At 37.4% G+C, this 19850-nt stretch overlaps 1 protein-coding gene across 1 annotated transcript; it reads right to left on the bottom strand.

Moving 5' to 3' along the window:
- Positions 1-16953: 16953 nt before the first annotated feature.
- On the bottom strand, positions 16954-19043 carry LOC112722406 (small ribosomal subunit protein eS10z). The gene is made up of 5 exons (XM_025773416.2): positions 18641-19043; positions 18496-18544; positions 18148-18427; positions 17936-18068; positions 16954-17158 (listed from the first exon to the last, which is right to left on the bottom strand). Exons 1-5 carry the CDS (start codon positions 18641-18643, stop codon positions 17090-17092), a joined length of 534 nt encoding a protein of 177 aa, XP_025629201.1. The 5' UTR covers positions 18644-19043; the 3' UTR covers positions 16954-17089.
- Positions 19044-19850: the final 807 nt, after the last annotated feature.

The following is a 19850-nucleotide window of genomic DNA, read 5'->3' as shown; positions in this document are numbered from 1 at the left end:
AACTTGCAACTTTGGTTTTGCTGCTTTATTTTTTCAGAGATGGTGAAGACTATTGACTCTATGAAGGCTTTTAAGAGGGCGAGAAAGGCAACTGCTGCCCAGAATATCTCAACCAAAGGTCCTGGGGAGGGATCTTCTAATGTTACGTTGAGGAGGTCGACCTTGGACACTTCTGGGCCGAGGAAGATTATCCCAACTCCCCAGGTTCATTTGGCTCCTTCTGATCCTATCCAGCCGACCTCTGGTGCTGTCTCTCCTTCTACTACTGGTCCTCCTCCAAAGAAGCAGAAGACTGTTGAACCTTATAATCTGGATACCCCTGACTTTGATGATGTGGGGTTTGTTGATAACCAGATCGCCCCTTATGGCCGACTTCCTATGGATGACGTGTCCATCCTGCACCATCTAGATTTCATTACCAGAAGTAGTGTTCGGATGGCGCACATGGGTGCGGCTTTGTTTCGCTCAATCTAAGACTCTACCGTCCATGCGACAAAGGAGTTTATGCTGGAAGCCAAGTCGGAGTATGACAGGATTAAGGGGTTGAAGGATGAGCTGGACGCTAGAGTTATTAAACTGGAGCTGGATGTAGAAAAAGAGAAATCCAGGGCTGTTGCTACGGAGGCTGCTGCGAATCTGGCCGAGGAGATGGCCAAGAAGTCGAATGAGAGTTATACCCGTACTTTATGGCGAGCTGTTGGAGGCCAGGGAGAGGCTGGAGTCTGCTCATACTGACTATGCTGAGCTCCAAGGTCATCTGGTGGGCAGTGTGATTGATGCATATGAGAACCTAAAAGCTCAGGTCCGAGTTCTTGCTCCCGAGCTCGACCTGAGTCTTTTTAGTTTGGATAATATTGTTGAAGATGGAAAAATCAAACCTGCCCCGGATGAGGATGAAGGAGAGGATCCTCCCCCTGTGCCTGATAAACCCCGTTTTGACGGTTTATCCTGTATTGATTTTAAGAGATTTTATCACCTTTTACCCACATTTATTCAATGAAATAGCATGGTTTTGTGATTGTCTCCTTATTTGTGCTTAGATGTGAAAACATGCTTTTAGACCCTTAATTTGATGGTTTTAATCTCCCTTTGATTCCACTAGATGCCTTGATATGTTTGTTAGTGATCTCAGATTGAAAAGGCTAGAAATGGATCAAAGGAGTGAAGAGGAAAGCATGCAAAGTGGAGAAATCATGAAAAGTCAAAGAAGTTGAACTCGCCCATAGACGCGCGCGCGCACCTGGCGCTTGCGCGCACCTGCGAATCACCCCATGGACGCGTACGCGTGCTGTGCGCGTACGCGTCGGTGCTAGTTTATGATTTTTTAATGAAAACGTGACCAACAAATTCTCAAGGGTTGTGGGGCCCAATCCCAACCAACTTTGGCGCCAAAGATGCTATTTAAAGCCAAGGATTGAAGAGCAATGGGGATGGCAATCATACACACTCATTAGGATTAGTTTAGAGTTAGTTTCTAGAGAGAGAAGCTCTCTCTTCTCTCTAGAATTAGGATTAGGATTAGGTTTAGTTCTTAGATCTAGGTTTTAATCTTTGCTTTCTTCCACTTCTATCTCTCAATTCTTTGTTGCTACATTCATCTTCTTCTATTCTTTTGTTATAATTTCCTTTATGTTGTTCTTATATTTTGTTGTAGATCTAGTATTGTTCCTTCTACATTCTTCCAATTCAATAAGAGGTAATTCATAATAATTGTTCTTCTTTGCTTTTCTATTGTTGATCTCTTGCCTTTGTAGTTGTAGATTCCTTTAATTCTTGCAATTAATAATGTTTACTTCTATTGCACTCTATGTGTTTGTTGAAATGCCTCTTCTAGATATAGTGTAGATTTTGTTCCTCTTGGCCTAGGTAGAGTAATTAGTGACACTTGAGTTATCTAATCCCTTTGTTGATTGATAATTGGAGAGATTGCTAATTGGTTTGGAGTGCACTAAAGCTAGTCTTTCCTTGGGAGTTGGCTAGGACTTGTGGCTCAAGTCAATTCATCCACTTGACTTTCCTTTAATTAGTAAGGGTTAACTAAGTGGTAGCAACGAACAATTCTCATCACAATTGAGAAGGATAACTAGGATAGGACTTCTAATTTTCATACCTTGCCAAGAGCCTTTTATAGTTGTTAGTTTATTTTCATTGCCATTTACTTTTCATGCTTCTTATCCAAAACCCCAAAATAACTCATAACCAATAACAAGACACTTTATTGTAATTCCTAGGGAGAACGACCCGAGGTTTGAATACTTCGGTTATTAATTTTAGGGGTTTGTTTTAGTGACAAACAACTTTTTGTATGAAAGGATTAGTGATTGGTTTAGAAACTATACTTGCAACGAGAATTCATTTGTGAAATTCTATACCATCAAAAATCCAATCATCAGTGCCGCCGGTTAAAGCCTCTGCAGCCGCGACTTCTTTAAATCCTTCTGCCAAAGTCGACCATTCCCAACCCGATCCGGATTGTGAGATACTCAATCGTGAGGATGGGACCATGGACGCGACTCCTTTAAAGACTATTCCTCCTTCTACAACTCAGGGTGCAGCTGCTGAAGAGAACTTGAACCCTTGATGATTTTTCTGTGATGTATTTTTTGTATAGCCCGATCTATGAACTTTTTGAACTATGTGTTCTTGTAATTGAGCCCTGGTGTGGCCTTGACATTTCAGTTGCTTTTCTTAGCAACTTTCTTTGGAAAAAACAAATGCTTTTGAACTCCTAAGGTCGACCTTCGGGTGGCCTTATGAGTTTTTATTGTATTAGCTTTTTGGTATGTTTGTTTGCAACCTTTGATATTTCCAGGAATCTTTAGAGTGTTGGACCTTGCTGTCCGACCTCTTTGATTGCCTTTGTGTTTGTTTGTTTCCTGCTTTAGTCGGAATGATCTTTGGGGCTAGCTTTGTTTGATGACTTGCTAATGTTCTTAAGGAACTTTTTTAGTCTACTCAATTTTGATGGCTTTTTGTGAAGTCGTGGCTTTTTAGGTCGAGCTGTGTCCTTTCTAGCGCACGCCTTTCGTTGGTCCGACTTCTCGTGTCGATCCGATCTGTAGCTGTTGGTCAACTTCACTTGTCGTTTCTTCTTAAGTTATTTTTAGTAATCCATTTTTATTTAGGACTGGCCAGACCTCTTTTTATGGATTACTTTTTATAACTTTTGTTGCTTTGATTGGTCGGGTCTGACTCCTTTTTTGTCGATCCTTTCTAAGTTATTTCTAGTAATCCATTTTTACTCAGACCTCGTCAGGCCTCTTTCTATGGATTACTTTTTATAACTTTTGTAGCTTTCATATCGATTGGTCCGACTTCCTCACGTTGGTCCATTCTAAGTTATTTTTAGCAATCCATTTTTTCTCAGACCTCGTCAGGCCTCTTTCTATGGATTACTTTTTATAACTTTTGTCGCTTTCACTGGTCTGGTCCGACTTCTTCTTAGTCGGTCCTTTCTAAGTTATTTCTAGTAATCCATTTTTACTCATACCTCGTCAGGCCTCTTTCTATGGATTACTTTTTATAACTTTTGTCGCTCTCGCATTAATCTATTTTTATCGCTTTTTCATCTTGCCGATTTTGTCGAAGTCGGGCGGCGAGTTTAGTTCTCGCTTGGCCGACCTTGTCGAAGTCGGGCGGTGAATTTTGTTTTCACCTTGCCGACCTTTGTAGAGTTTTGGACAATGAATTTGATTTCATCATGGTCAGGCGGTGAATTTGGTTTTTACCTTGCCGACCTGTAGCTTTGTAATCGGGCGATAGATTTTTGTGTTCAGATTAATGCGTCTTTGTAGAGAAACTTTGTAGAAAATCTGAAAAGTTTTATTCCAATAGAAAGTAGACATATATGCAAATAAAATATATACATGCGAGTGTTTACCCCTCTAAGTCAGGTAATTTTACAGATCTTGGCTTGGTGCCTCGTTAAAAAACCTTTTCAGGAAAAAGAGTGCACCTTGACCTAAGATCCTTATTATCTCTAACTATAATACCTTCTTAGGTTGCAGGCATGCCATGACCTTGGTAGCTCTCGCCCTTCTAGTTCGGACACCTTGTAGTAGCCTTTTCCGAGTACCTTTATGACTCAGTAGGGTCCTTTCCAGTTAGCTGCTAGCTTCCTCTCTCCTGATCGACTTGTTCCGATATCATTTCGGATTAAGATGAGGTCGTTGTTGGCAAAACTTCACTGTACTACCTTCTGATTGTATCTTGAGGCCATTCGACGTTTTAATGCTTCCTCCCTGATCCGAGCTCTTTCTCGAATTTCTGGAAGTAGGTCAAGCTCTTTCCTTTGAAGTTGGGAGTTGGCCTCTTCACTGTAGTGGATCATTCTGGGCGATCCTTCTTCGACCTCCACTGGGATCATTGCCTCCATTCCGTAAGCCAATCGGAAAGGTGATTCCTTTGTGGTGGAGTCTGGAGTTGTCTGATATGCCCATAGGACTTGTGGGAGCTCTTCAGCCCAGGCTCCCTTTGCGTCCTGTAGTCTCCGTTTTAACCCAGCCAATATGACTTTGTTAGCTGCTTCTGCTTGTCCATTAGCTTGTGGGTGTTCTACGGATGTAAATTGATGCTTTATTTTCAAGTCTGCCACCAACTTCCTGAAGCATGTGTCCGTAAATTGAGTTCCATTGTCTGTGGTGATAGAGCAAGGAACCCCAAACCTTGTAACAATGTTCCTGTATAAGAATTTCTGACTTGTTAGAACTGGTGGATGAGATATCCTGTGGTGGCCGGAGCTGTCGTGTCCGACTTGTTGGAACTGGTGGAGCTGGAGATGCTGCTGATCCTTCGTCACCAGAGGGTGGTGGTACCTGCAAGAGACTCCGATGCTTAAGTTAGCATGGGCTTTTAGCAGGTTTTTTGTAGAATCAGAGTATGAGTTATACCTGGGTGCTCAAGTGTATTTATAGTAGTGTAGAGTGACCTTTCTGGAGATAATATAGTTATCTTATCTTATCTTATCTTTGAGTGAAGTCATCTTATCTTTTGGGGGACCGCACTTATCTTTCTAGGCTTTAATTGCCTTTAGATTGGGCTACGTCCCTTTATTTGGGCCTACTTGGGCTCCTTGTAATGATTTGGCCGAGCTCTTTCAAAAGAGCTCGGGTAATCCTAACCTGAAGAGGTCGGTCGACTTATCTTTAATCAGCTCGGGTCGTACATCTCGACCCAGGGCATGAACAATATCCATCACAAGATTCATCTTAAAGCATAACCAAAACATTAAAACATAACTTGAAACCATAACATTAAAGAGGTATTATAACTTAGTGGATTTTTAATCTAACAACTCTCCGTTGTCCCACAGCCTTCACCAGCCTATCTATCCTCCATGCCATCTCTCGCCACCGCCTTCCGAACCTCCTCAATCCCAGTAGAATACACAATTAATATAATGCAAGTAAAACTCAAGTATAAGCATATATGTCAAGTAATTCGAATAAGCAATTAGGCATGTTATACAATTAGGCAAACAATACAAGTTGGCAAAGCAAGCAAACAGATAAAAGATGCACATGATGAATGCCTGTCCTATTGGCTGTGATATCACATTGTCGGTTCAACTGCCAACCTGAAACACCTCCATGGAGATGTCGCCCTTCGGTATCATACTGGGAACCCCCGAGATATCGTGCTTGGAACATGGTCCAGGATATAGTGCTTGCACACTCTAGTGATCCGAAGGGATGCGAGCGGGATACTCTTGCCACGGACCTCACATCTCAACGTAAGCGGGATTAACCACCATCCTTACGCCGTCGTCGCGACCTTGACAGGCAAGATTAACTGCCGTCCCTGCCAGGCGCATAGCATCTCATAATTCTCAGTATAAAATAGTGATTCAATGGTTTTCAGAAAATCATTTTTATTCAGTACTCAGTAATTCACCACTTTCACAATTCATTCAGAACTCATTAGTTCACCACTTTCACATTTCATTCATAACTCATTAGTTCACCACTTTCACATTTTGTTGTCAGAAATCACCAATACCATACGCCGCCTTCTCACTCAACCAAAACTGTCCTCAGTACTCCAGAAATCTAAGCCTCCGTTCTCTAACTTTTTACCAGAAATACCTAATTAGATTCATCTAGGACTTTCTCTATGTTTTGACACCCAAAAACAAGCTAAAGAGTCTTAGATAAGTGTCACGAAAGTTTACAAGCTTGCCAGGAAGGTGAAACAGTTAAAAACAAGATTTTTATTGAAAAACAGGGTAGTGTGCGTATGCATAGGGGTGTGTGTACACACGCCCAGCAGGATTTTCAAGAAGTGTGCGTAAGCATAAAGGTGTGCGTACGCATAGGAGTAAAAATTTCTAATCATGCTCATTCGCATAATGCGTGCGAACGCCCTCAACAGAGTGCACCTTCCAACGTGTGCATGCGCACAACTTGCAAAACTTCATTGGTTGTGTGTGTGCACAGAGCGTGCTAGCGCTCCCAACAGCAACCATATACCCGTGTGTGCGTGCGCACAAGGCTGTGCATGCGCACATTTCCAAAGAAAAATACACGGGGTGTGCGGGCTCACAGGGCTGTGCGTGCGCACACAAACCAGAAATCACAAATTCTGCAACATTCACAGAATTCAGATTTCAGACACCAACTTGCAACGATCATATCTTTTTCTACAAAATTCAGATTTTCACAAAATTTATACCATTTTAAAGCTTTTTAAATTATATTTATTTAATATAAAATACATTCAATTTCAAAAAACTGTAGCTCAAGATATGATCCGTCAAAAATCACTAAAAATCCATTTTTACCAAAGTTCCCTAAATTCTCAACTTACCAACATTTCCAACCAAAACCAAACCAAAACCACTCCAAACTCCAATATACCTCATAACTTACCTTTTGTGCCACAAATCACCATTTACACCAATTTCATTCACATTATACATTCCTCAACCTCAATTTATCAATTATTTCACACTAAAATATTTTTCACCCAACACAATCACCCATCATCATTATATCACCAACAATAATCACGATCAATCTCAATCTAAATCTTCAACACCATATTATCAACATCAACATCACAATTCATCAAAATAACCCAAATTATCAAATCATCATACATCGTCATACAACAATTCCAACAACCAGTTCAATTCAATCATATCATATGGGTCTCTAGCCTAAATGTCCAGAAATATTATATATTTCATAGAGAAAACCGAAACCATACCTTGACCGATTTTCAATATGCACTAAAACCCAATTTGAGTGCAATCAAGCTTCCAAACACAACCAAGCCACCAATTCAACTCCAAGTAAATGCCATTAATCACAACTTCAAGCTATATATATACGTAATTCATAGCTAATTAACCTAGGGTTCATCATAATCACAATTTCACAAGGGTTAAGAATAACTCACCTTACCTAATAGTTTTGGAAGCAAAGCCCAGTAGATTCTTCAAGTTAGATTGATCCTAAACACATTAAAACACCAAAATCTCAAAAACCCCAAATACTAGATTTTCGAATTTTTGAAGGAAAATCTGAGAAGAGATTCTTGATTTTATTACCAGTTTCTTGGGTGAGTTTTGTAGAGCTCTTCGTGGTGATCGCGTGGCCGCAAACGTTGCGGCGATCGAAGCTCCGTAACTCAAGTTATGAGCTTGGGAAGTTTGAGGTGAATAGTGCTAATGGAACCCTCTTCTCTCTTCTCTTCTCAGCTGTGTTGTGTTATGTTTATGGCTGATGGGTTCATTAATGGAGTGTTATATATGTTGGGCTTGGGCCCAACTTAGGCCCGGTCAACCCGTTAGCATTTTTGGTCCGTTTTGTCCAATTTCGGGCCAAACCTTTAAAATTAACGTCCAATTTCTAAGGTTTTCTAAGCATATTCTAAGTCACGTTATGTGCTATTTAGGGTATCTTATTAATAAACATAGCACAATATTTATGAGCATACTTTTGAGAATTTGAGGCACTTAACTTGAGATATTGAGACTGATCACCTTAATATCGCTTGTTTGGTGTGAATAAGACACAAATGGCGTCTCGTGGAAGTGAGCGTGGTCGAGAACGAGATTGAAGGTGATTATGGCCTAAACTAATTGAGAGTAAAATTTTAGTGACTATACCCACATTTGAAGTTGGATTTAATTGTAGAGTATATGGTGATTGAGATAACATTTGGTATTTGGTAAATTATTGAGTGAATGAGGCATGTAAAAATGAAAAAAAATAAGTGAGCATGTCTTAGGCTTGAATTTGGTTGGGTTTGATATTGATTGGAATTTGATTTTGGTTATGATAAATGGGATTCATGGGTTGTCTATTATGTCAAGTTATGGTAAGTTGGTGTAAGCACCATGTTGTGAATTGTTGTGGAAGTGATGGTCTGGTTTTGACTATTGATGGGTTAAGTGTTCAAATTGAGTTGATTAAGTCTTGAATTGTTAGAAAAGATAGAGAATGATAATTACGTGAGGATGCCTAGAAATCGATTTAGGTTGGTTTTGAGTTGAATTGAATTGAGAAAGCTTGGAAGTGAGCGATATATTTTTGTGCTCCGATAATAGAGTATGTGGTGCACGAATCCCCACACTTCGTACAACTAAACCAGCAAGTACACTGGGTCGTCCAAGTAATACTTAAGCGAGTCAGACGAGGATTATGGTTTGAAGCAAGCTATGTTTATCTTGCAGATCTTAGTCAGGCGGATAGAAGAGTTGTTGGATTTGGTTAAAAGCGTAAAAGGAATAAAGATGGAATTACAAGGTTTGATTATAAGAATAAGAAGATGGTTTAAGGTTTGGAGATGCTTTGTCCTTCTAGATTAACTCTGGTCTTACTGTCTTCTTCAATTGTGAATGATTTTTTCTATGGCAGGCTGTATGTGATTGACGCTGGTTTGAGCAGCCATCAATACTCCTCCAGATTTGAACCCCAGGGTTAGTGCGGATCCATTCTGATTGATAGTGAAGCTCCTGCAGTCCATTCTCTTTAGTGATCCTACTCAAAACGCCATAGACAAAGTCGAATCTTCTGGATCAGAGGATGCTGCGCCTTTTGTTCTAGCCTCTACCATAGAGACCCTAATCTCCCCATACTTCGACTGAACTGGTGTCTCGAGAAGTCCCCAACGAAGTCGTGGATTAGTTGTCTAAGAGATGTATAATCAAGTTGGTGGTTCATCATTGTCCGATGAAAGACTCACTCTGAACCCATGTAGAATGTGATAACCTTATGCCAGTTCAACGCATTCATATTGATGAAGAACGAAGATACATTTTAGAATAAAGAATCAAACACAAATTGAGAAAGAACAGTAGTACTTTTATTAATCCATAAGACTCAGCAGGGCTCCTCCCCTCAACCTAGGAGGTTTAGAAACCCATACTGATAGAAAATACAACGTGAAAAATGAAATATGGCATACCTCCCTTAATGAGAGGTGTAAAAGTTCTTTAAATACTAAGCTAATGACAAAGGATTACATAAGAAAGGGTAAAACAGTCTTTTAGTGCTAAAATCCACTTCTGGGGCCCACTTGATGAGTGTTTGGGCTGAGCTTTGATGAGATCCACGTGCTAGGAGGTCTCTAGGGTGTTGAACGCTGGCTAGGGGGTCCTTTATGGGCGTTTGGACGCTGGTCTCCTCCTTTGGGCGCTGGACGCCTGGAATGGGGCAGGAGGCTGGCGTTGGACGCCAGTTTTGGACCTTCAATTCTAAAGCAAAGTATAGACTATTATACGTTGTTGGAAAGCTCTGGAAGTCAGCTTTTTATAGCCATTGATAACGCTCCATTTGAACTTATGTAACTCCAGAAAAGATCTTTTGAGTGCAAGGAGATCCGAACCAGACAGCATCTGCAGTGCATTCTCTGTCTCTGAATCAGACTTTTTCTCCAGCTCCTCAATTTCATCCAGAAAATACCTGAAATTGTACAAAAACACACAAACTCAAATTAGAATCCAAAAATTTGAATTTTACACTAAATCCTATAAAAACTTAATAAAAATTAAACAAAACATGCTAAAAACTATATGAAAATGATGCCAAAAGCGTATAAAATATCCGCTCATCACAACACCAAACTTAAACTGTTGCTTATCCCCAAGCAACTAAAAACACATTAGGATAAAAATAAGAGTAGGATATAATAAATCTCAGAGTTTCCAATGAAGCTCAGTTTCAATTAGATGAGCGGGACTTAGTAGCTTTTTGCTTCTGAATAGTTTTGGCATCTCACTATCTATTGAAACTCAGAAATGTTGGGGTCTCTTTAGGAACTTAAAATCCAGATGATATTATTGACTCTCCTAGTTTAGTTTTTTTATCTTGAACACAGCTTTCAGAGTCTTGGTCGTGACCCTAAACACTTTGTTTTCCAGTATTACCGCCGGATACATAAATGCTACAGACACTTTAACTGGGTGAACCCTTTCGGATTGTGATTCAGCTTTGCTAGAATCCCTAGATAGAGGTGTCCACAGTTCTTAAGCACACTCTTAGGATCTTTGGATCCTTTTACCCTTACCTTTTGGTTTAAAGGGTTATTGGCTTTTTGCTCTTGCCTTTTGGTTTAAAGAGCTATTGGCTTTTTCTGCTTTTTATTTTTTTCGCCATTTTTTTCGCATGCATATATATATTTTTTTTTTCTTTTGCAACATGCTTTTTCTTTTTCTTTTTGCTGCTTTTTCTTACTTCAAGAATCAATTTTTGAGATTTTTCATATTACCAAGAATACTTTTCCTTTTTCATCATTCTTTCAAGAACCAACATTCTTAATTTCAACTTCAAATATACACTGTTTATTCATACATTCAGAAAACAAAAGAAATGTCACCACATCAAAATAATTGAACTATTCTTATTATAAACTAGAAATTAATGTATCTCTCAATTCTTTTCAAATAAAATTTTCTTTTAAATAATGGTGAGAGACATATGGAACATTTTATAGCTTTAAGACATAGATAAAAATGATCATGCAATAAGAACAAGAGAACAGACAATACAACACAACAGAAAACAGAAAAATAACAAAAGGAAAGGAGATAAAGAGAACGAATCCACCTTTAATGGTGGCAGCTAGTACTCCTCCTTGAGGACCCAATGTAGTGCTTAATCTCTTCAATGTCACTCCTTTGTCTTTGTTGTTCTTCTCTCATATCCCTTTGCTCTTCCCTCATGGATCTTTGATCTTCTCTTATTTGATGGAGGGTGGTGGAATGTTCCTGATGTTCCATCCTCAATTGATTCATGTTAGTGCTTAGTTCTCCAAGAGAAGTGTGCCATTAATCCCAATAGCTTTGAGGAGAAAAATACATCTCTTGAGGCATCTCAGGGATCTCATGTTGAAGCGGCTCCACATGCTTATGTTGTGGTTCATGTGCCGGCTCTCTAATGTGACGTGGATGAAAATGACGTGGATGAAAATTAAACAAAACATGCTAAAAACTATATGAAAATGATGCCAAAAAGCGCATAAAATATCTGCTCATCAGTATGACGTGGATGAATAAATTAGATTCTTAATGGCTGACAAATTAGAGTGACACAGCGAAAGCGGATTTGAGCATCACATTCATTTATAGTTTTTTTATGAAGCCAGAGATTTAGGATTAAAAGAATTCGGGTTAGCTTTTAACTTACATGATTTCAATTGATTGGCACTAATTGGATTAGACTTGGTTTTGAGTTTGGATTAGTTATCAACGCATCACATGTTCTTGGATTGTTCGAGCATTCAATTCGATTTAGGTCTAAGGGATTGGAAGGGCTGATACTTGCGCGGAATTATTATTTGAATTCAATGAGGGTGAGGACATATTGAGTAAGTTTGCAGATCTTATATTTGGTGTTAAGAAAGTTTCACTAGTTAAGGTTACTTGGAGTCGAGAAGGCCTAGAAGAGCATGCATGGAGATTAGAGATGGATGTGAGGACGGATTATCGGGGTTATTCACGGGTAACTAAATTTTGAGGGTAAAATTTTTATTAAGGTGGAGAGGTTGTAAAATTCGAGAAAAATCAATTTTTAAGTAAATTAAATTAATTAAAACCACGTTAATTGGGATTGAGACTCTCAGAATATGTAGAGGTGACTAGAATATATAATTTAAAAATTTAATGATAAAATTTGGATTCAGAGAATTTTTTCGAGTGAAAAAATGTTGTTGTTGTGGAAAAACACATACTAACATTGAAATTGTCCGTACCGGCTTAAATCTGTCCGGTACTGCGAGTGAGAAAATTTGATAATGTGAAAATAATAAGAAAAAATTTTTAGAATGGAACCTCAGCACTTATTTTAAAGACTTTGGCCTGAGATTGGGTCAAACGAGCCCAAAATCACCAACCAGATCCATGTTGGGCCCAAAGTCCAAACCCATGATATATAAGTTTACCACTTAGAGCATTTTAACACACCATACCCTCATTTCAGAAGGGGGCAACTGAAATGAAGAGAGGGAAGAGAGGAAGAACAAAACCCTAGCATCCACTATTCACTTCAATCTACAAACCTCTATAACTTTTGATCTGGAGCTCTGATCGCTATATCGTTTGCGGCCACGTGAAGTTTGTCTCCTCCTCTTTAATTCTATATGACTAGTTTGGTGAGTAACTCGAAATTTCAGCCCTAGTTTCTCTATCAATTTTGATTTTTCATTTTTGGCATGGGTATTGAGGATTTTCGGTAATTTTGATGTTATAGGAGTTCTCTAGCTTGTGTTCTTGGTGGTTTCCATCACCAATTTCAATGGGTAAAGGTAAAGATTCCTTTTCTTCTCTTGGTTCGTCAATTTATATAAATCCTAGCTTTTGATATTGTGCCACATTATATGATATGGTGTTAGATTGAGTAATTGGAAGCTTGGCTTGGTGAAACTTTAGAAAGAAAAGTTTGGAAGCTTAGAATTGCAATATTAAGGTATGGGTTTTAGTTTTGAGTAGGCATTATGTAAGGTTATGTAAAAATCTAGATTACTTGCCCCTATGATAAGTTGAATGAAATTGGTTGTTGATATGTTTGGATAATTGTTTGTATGAGTATTATGTTGGTTGAGATGTTTTGACATGAAATTGGGTAGTGTGATGTGATATTGTTACAATTGGATAATGTGATACATGTTGGTATTATGTTGCATGAAAATGAGTATGTATGTTGGAGTTTTAATTTAGACTTGGACGTATGAATATTGTGATTTGTGGAAATTGGGCCAGAGACTGAGATAGGGTGAGGAATCCCCTATTTAGTAATTAGAGGTAAGTGGTGTGAATTATTGTAGGAGAATGAGATGATTAATTATTGGTTGATTGAGAGTTTGAATATATAACTGTTGCATATTGTTGATGAATATGAATATTGTTTGTGAAATGTGTTAAATAAGTTGGAAGTGGGTTAATTTAGACTTGGAATAGTTGAATATTGATGAATGAGTGTTTGGGATGTGTAGAAATAGTTTTGAACTAGTTTAGGATTGAATTGAATTGAGAATTGGCGGAATTAAAGGATTATGTGAATTTGGTAAAATCAGATTGTTAGCCAATTTTGACAGGCCTTAATTTGGCGCTCAGAATTTGGAATTTGAATGAGATTTGTCTTAAATTAAAGCTAATGAAAAGATCTTTAAAACCATCTAAGAATGAACAAAAATAGAATTTTGTAGAAAAGGTTATGAGAGTTTGAATTTAAGGGGTTTAAAACTGAATTCTGCAAAAATTGCAAAAAACTGAGGTCATACATACGCATGAGGGGTGTAACAAAAGTGAAATGATTTTGTGTGAGTTTCATGTGCATGCACAAAAATAGAGTTGTGCGTGCGTACAAAGCATGCTTATGCACACCTACATTTCCAGAGTTGAATGTTTTTCACGCACGTTCCGCGTGTATGCACAAAGGGGAACTTGTGCATATGCATGAGGCATGCATACACACAACTGTCCTATTTTTCAAAGATGATGATTTTTAACTGTTTTTGCCTATCCAATCCGCTGTTTCACTTCTGTAACCCCTATCTAGTTTCTAGGATTTGGGATGAATCTTATACCTTTAAACCATTTCCTTAACTTTTCAAACTTTTGTAAATCCTATAACGAATATAGAGCTGGTAAATTAGAGGGTAGAAAGTTTTGGGAAGGAAAATATTGAGTTGAAGTGGGTCGGAAGTAATTATAAGAATGAGCTTATATGATTGGATGATGGGAAGGAGTTGATATGATTGGATGAAGAAAATGAGTTTGATTGATATTTGAGCTTCTGGGTAATATGCAAGGACTGTGGTTTTGTCCCGCTTGCTCTCGGTCGGAATTGAGACCTTGTTGACCATCTGTCAAAAGATGTGGCCGGACATTTAGACCTTCCCGGATGAATCCTCCAATGTTATTGATGAATGAATATGAGTACGAGTTTTGGGGATGCGCGCACCGAGGGACTGTCCAAGGTTCGCTACCAGACATATCAGGTTTGGCTGCATAACCGAAAGATGAGCTCATTTGTTATAGGGTAGGTATACTTCATTTGCATTTGTGTTTATTATTTGGGTGTGCATCTTGTATCTGGCTTGCCTATTTGAATAATTGTATCTATATGCTAATTGAACTAGTTGCTTTATCTGTTTTCTCAATTTGTGTATTCTTTGTATTGTCTTGTATGTGTTTGCACAATTGAGAGATCACTTATGCTGGCGGTGGTGACGCTTAGGGTTATTCTTGATGAGATGTGGTGATTGGAGGTTTGTGTGATATTGAGATGAAGAGATAGATTAGAATCCCTTAGACAAGTTGTCATGTTCTGGTTAGTACGAACTATAGGCTTGAACCTTGTGAGATTGGAGAATAGAATTGCCTAGTGGGTTCATGTAGTTTTACATAGTCTTTATTTGAAATTATTGTCCTAATAAGAACCCTGTAAAGGATGATGTTCTTACCCGTTGTGAAAATTATTACTTTTCAGATGCAGGTCCCAGCGCTACTTAGTGAACAAAAAGTTTATCTAGAAGACATTTTATTCTATGTTGATTTTAGACACTCGCTTTTTTTTTTTTGGAAAAACTTATATGATGTATTCTTTTAAAAACTTGCCTTTAGAGGCTTTTGATGTATCTTTGGAGAGATAGGTTATGTATGTCAACCTGTTTTACTGTTGTAACTCTAGCCGATCTAATATTCGCGGACCGAGACTAGTATATATATATATATACTCTTATTCTTCCTTCAAATTTTTAATTTATCTACATTTATCCCGACGCGCTTATATATATTATCGAGTGTGAACAATCGGCGAATTGTCTTTAAATCCTCTTACAGCCTTCTAGTTTAATATTTCTTTCTATACATAAGTATTTATATTCGAGTCGTATGTCGTAGCACCAAACCATAATTGAATTATGATTTAAGCTTAAGGCAATGAATTTTAAGATGTTACATGAGGGTTAGGAATGTGTGACGTACCTGAGGGAGCCTTTGACTCCCTTTATATAGTTTGTTGTCGTTATCTTATCTTATCTTGTTAGTTAAGATAAACGAAGTATTTGAATTTAAATATTGGTTTAGGTAATTATGTTTCTCGGGCCGGTTTGGACCGTAATGGTGGTCTGGATCCGAGTATCCGGGTAAGGGAAGTAGTATACCATAATTACAGTGTAGAAGCGAGGGGTACGAAACAGCATCGAGTATCAGTGTATCACTTTAATACTTTCTACATTTGTAACCCTAAACCCTAATGCCACTCTCTCCCATGTTTTTTAAGTTTTTTGAGTGAGTTTTATAAAAAAAAATTGTGTCTCCATTTAGTCTTCCTTTTGCGCATTTCAATCTCTTCTTCCTCATTTTAAATATAACATTATTTACAACCTCCTCACCCAAGAACTAATCTTCACATGTCTGCATATTTGACCAAATCTCCAATGTATTCTTATCATTATCTCTTAGAATAGTGATATTTCCCTACAAACTGCCAACTGACCTAGTTTGAAAACCATATAATCAGTATAACATACAACTAAAATACAATATACAAAGTAGAACTCATTGCATGGGAAGTCAATCAATAATTGTAAAGAGATTGTAAAATTAGCCTAATTTAGTGAGGTCAATCAATAATTGTAAAGCGTAAACTACAACTTGATCCCCAATTTATCACGAGATGTTTGCTAAGGTCTCGCATGCCAGGATCGATCATTAAACTTAAACCTCTAGAACGCAAGCTTCTATGATCTTCTGGTGATGCTAATGAGGCTAGTCAACCAAGTTAGGTCCATTCCAGTTCCTGATGGATATGTTTTTAGAACATGTCAGGCTGGTGGAAAGATTATTTTATACACAATTATACATACATGAATGCGTAAATTATGCATTAGGCGGTTGTGACAATGGAATTAGATCAAACATTTTTGTTCTACAGTAGAATCAATCAATACTAGCTAAAAGATTAATCAGAATTATCGCAAACGTGCATGTTCAATGAAGAATAATCTGCTTCAAAACATTTAATTACGTATGTATAGAGCAGATTAGAAGAAAGCACACAACAAATCATGTCTGTTATTTAATTAATTTCCCTCTTTGTTATGTGAAAGGTGAGAAAAATCAACGATGACAAAGCTTATTCCATATACATATTTGAACGTTCGATTAAATAAAACAAACAATAATAGCATAATATTTTGAAATAAACTTCTTGAAATTTTAAACTCGTTTAATATTTCACTCATAGTTCTGCTCTTTCCATAGAAAATTGTTTGGGTTATAAAATTAAAACAGGTACTATAATGTTAACTTCCCTCAACTCTTGCCTTTCTCAAAAATTCCACTAATCCACCAAATAATATTTCCAATCACTTTTAGTTCCCTTCTTAATTCTTCTCACCATGCCATTGCATCTGGAAATTCAATTATAGCATCCACTATCCAAAGAATAGTCCGATAATGGAGCATGAAATTAAGTTAATCATTCTAATTATCAAAAAGACTCATTTTCAAAATCTTAAGTGCATAAATAACGAAATGTATGTAAAATAACAGATCAAGCATCTGATTTCTGGGTAGAAAACTACTATTGACTCAACAGACAGCCATCTACTAGCAAAAAGGGGCAACTATCGAAAGCATTTAAGAAGTTGGAGCACCACCTCCAAAACCACCAGCACCACGACCAAAGCCAGGCCTTCCACCAGCACCCTAAATGATGGAGAAAGCAGACAAACTTATTCAGCAAAAAACTCAAAAATATAAAAGACAAATTTCCACAAGCATAAAATCTAAGAAATACTACTACACCCAAGGGCCGGCATAAACCATGATTGTTGCGGATACCAAACAATAATGCTTTAAACTAAATGGTACTAGCATATTATGCCAACGTTCAAATTGTATCAGATCATTCCATAAAATTGCCAATTAAAAGGATAACAAATATTGACTGGAAGAGGGTTACAAGGAAGTGAAAATTTCCATGGCTTGAATTACAGAGATGTGGGGGTCTGTAAAATTTTTAGCAACTCAGACCAACATATGATGGACTTAGCAGATGCTGTACAACAATGCTCTCCACAAGTAAATAGCATTCAATAGAATAGACAAAATATATAATCATCAACCATTCAAAACACCTAAAAGGATATAGACACCACATTCACCTCAGTTATATGAACAAATGAATACTGTGCAACACTTGAAACTTTAAGTAAGCACGGAAGTATAAATAATTTGCTCGTCACACACAAAACATCTTAGACTAACAAGAACACAGTAACAGAAACAATCTAAAAAGAAGCAGTTTGAGTAATGGCAATTCCGCAATCAAAAACAGATCATGCATAGAAACACCGCAGCTAAAGTCAGATAGTATTGGTAACTAAATACACAAAAAGATTAAAGTTGACATTCCAAAATCCAAAAAGGTAATAAAGAAAAACAATGCCAATTTGAAAAGAAACAAGGATGCAATTGAAATACCCCAAAAGAAGGTCTGTAGTCAGCAGGAGCACCACCCTTGTCTCCTCCAAAATCACCACCAGGTCCACGGGGACCTCCACGGTATCCATCACGATCACCAAATCTGCGCTCTCCCTCAAAGCGAGGTGGACCCCTGTTCAATTGACCAAAACCCATGTTGGCATTGAAACAAGATGGAAAACAGGAGCAAGCAAGCAAGAAAGATGAATTACCTGGGGCGGTCACCCGGTGGGCCGCCAAAAGGCCTGCCAGATAGCTTGGCCTGCTTCTTGAGAGTGGCGGGGACAATCTCAGAAGGAAGGTTGAGGTAAGTCCTGAGATGCTCGATGCCGTCGTTGGTGAGGAACCAATAATAGTGCATCCAGGCAAACGTCTCTCTAACGTACTCCTTCGACTTGAAGCTCTGCATCAGCTTAATCACCTGCAGATTCGGCACATCGATCTCAGGGTGTTTCGCAAGATTGAAGTCCTTCTTCGCGTAGCATACTCCCTCTGCAAATACATTCATTCATTCAGAACACAACAGACTACAGTTAATATATCAAACAAGATGACCGAACCTTGGAATAGGTACTTGCAGATCTCCTTGCGGTTCTTCTCCGGAATGATCTGAAGAATTCAAAAACAACACAATAATGTAATCAATAATGCAAAAGGAATATAGATCGGTGGAAATAGAAGAAGGAAGATATTGAGGTAGCATACCATGGTTGCAGTGTAGAAGCGGCAACGAGTTACACGGGTTATTTATCACTTTGCTCCTTCCCGCAGTTGTAACCCTAAACCCTAATGCCACTCTCGGGTGAGTTTTTATAAAAAAGAAAAAGAAAAACTTTCTCAGGTCGAGGAGGCGCGAGATGGAGGCCAAGCAGGGTAGCAGAATGGAGACGGACCGATGACGATCTGGCGGCGACAAGGCTTCTGGTGCGGTGACAATGCGGCTCGCAGCGGCGACAGGGGAACTCGAAGTGGCGAAACGCTGGAGAAGGTGAGGCAGACTGGCAGAGTGTGTGAGACAGGAGGTGAGGAGGGTTTGAGCAATTGCAGATTTAGGGTTGGTCAAATATATAACTATAACTATTTAATTTTGAAGCACTTGCGTTGTATCACATTTAAGATGAATTAATCTTTATCTTTATCTTTATCTTTATCTTTATCTTTCCAAAAGAATTTTTTTAACTTATCTTTTTTTAAAAGATTTTATAAAAAAAATAAAAATAATTTTATGTTTAAATATTTTATATAAAAAAATTTTTATTTATTAATAATATTTAAATATAATTATATAAAAAAAATTTATTTATTTATTACGTAAAAAATATTTTAGAATAACTTTACAAAATTTTGTACAAGAATACAATCCGTTCATTTATAAATATTAGTGTATGTTTTCGTGTCATGGAGTCATATATAAAATTGTATAAAAAATATTTATTAAAATTTAAATAAAAAATATATATAGTAATTATTATTATAAATATTTTATGATTTAAAAATATTAAAAATAATTAATATTTATTTTAATTAATTTGAATTGGTTGAATGGTTATCTTATTTGTCTGCTTAAGCAAGTATTTGGAGTTTGAATCTCACCCTTAATAAATAGAGCATTAATATGTGGTGGATTAATTCTCGACTTGTCGGGTTAGGAAATCCGTAGAAAAAAATTGTATTTATCTTTAAAATAGATTAATTTTTCATTAATAGCAATACTTATGAACTTTTGTATTTGTTGAAATTTACTTAGGACAATTTTTTTGTTGGTATCGTATTCATTTTTAAAGTCAAAACAATATTATCAACATTGTTACTTGTTAAAACTTTACATTTTATTAAATAATTTTTAAATTTTCAAATTCATAAACTTATGTCATTACAAAAGTTATTAGATTAGATTGATTAATATTTTTTGATA

The sequence above is a fragment of the Arachis hypogaea genome, chromosome 11 (genome assembly GCF_003086295.3).
Source record: "Arachis hypogaea cultivar Tifrunner chromosome 11, arahy.Tifrunner.gnm2.J5K5, whole genome shotgun sequence".
Lineage (NCBI taxonomy): Eukaryota > Viridiplantae > Streptophyta > Magnoliopsida > Fabales > Fabaceae > Arachis > Arachis hypogaea.
Note: the sequence above shows the minus strand (reverse complement) of the source record. Positions and strands in the feature narration are given on the sequence as shown.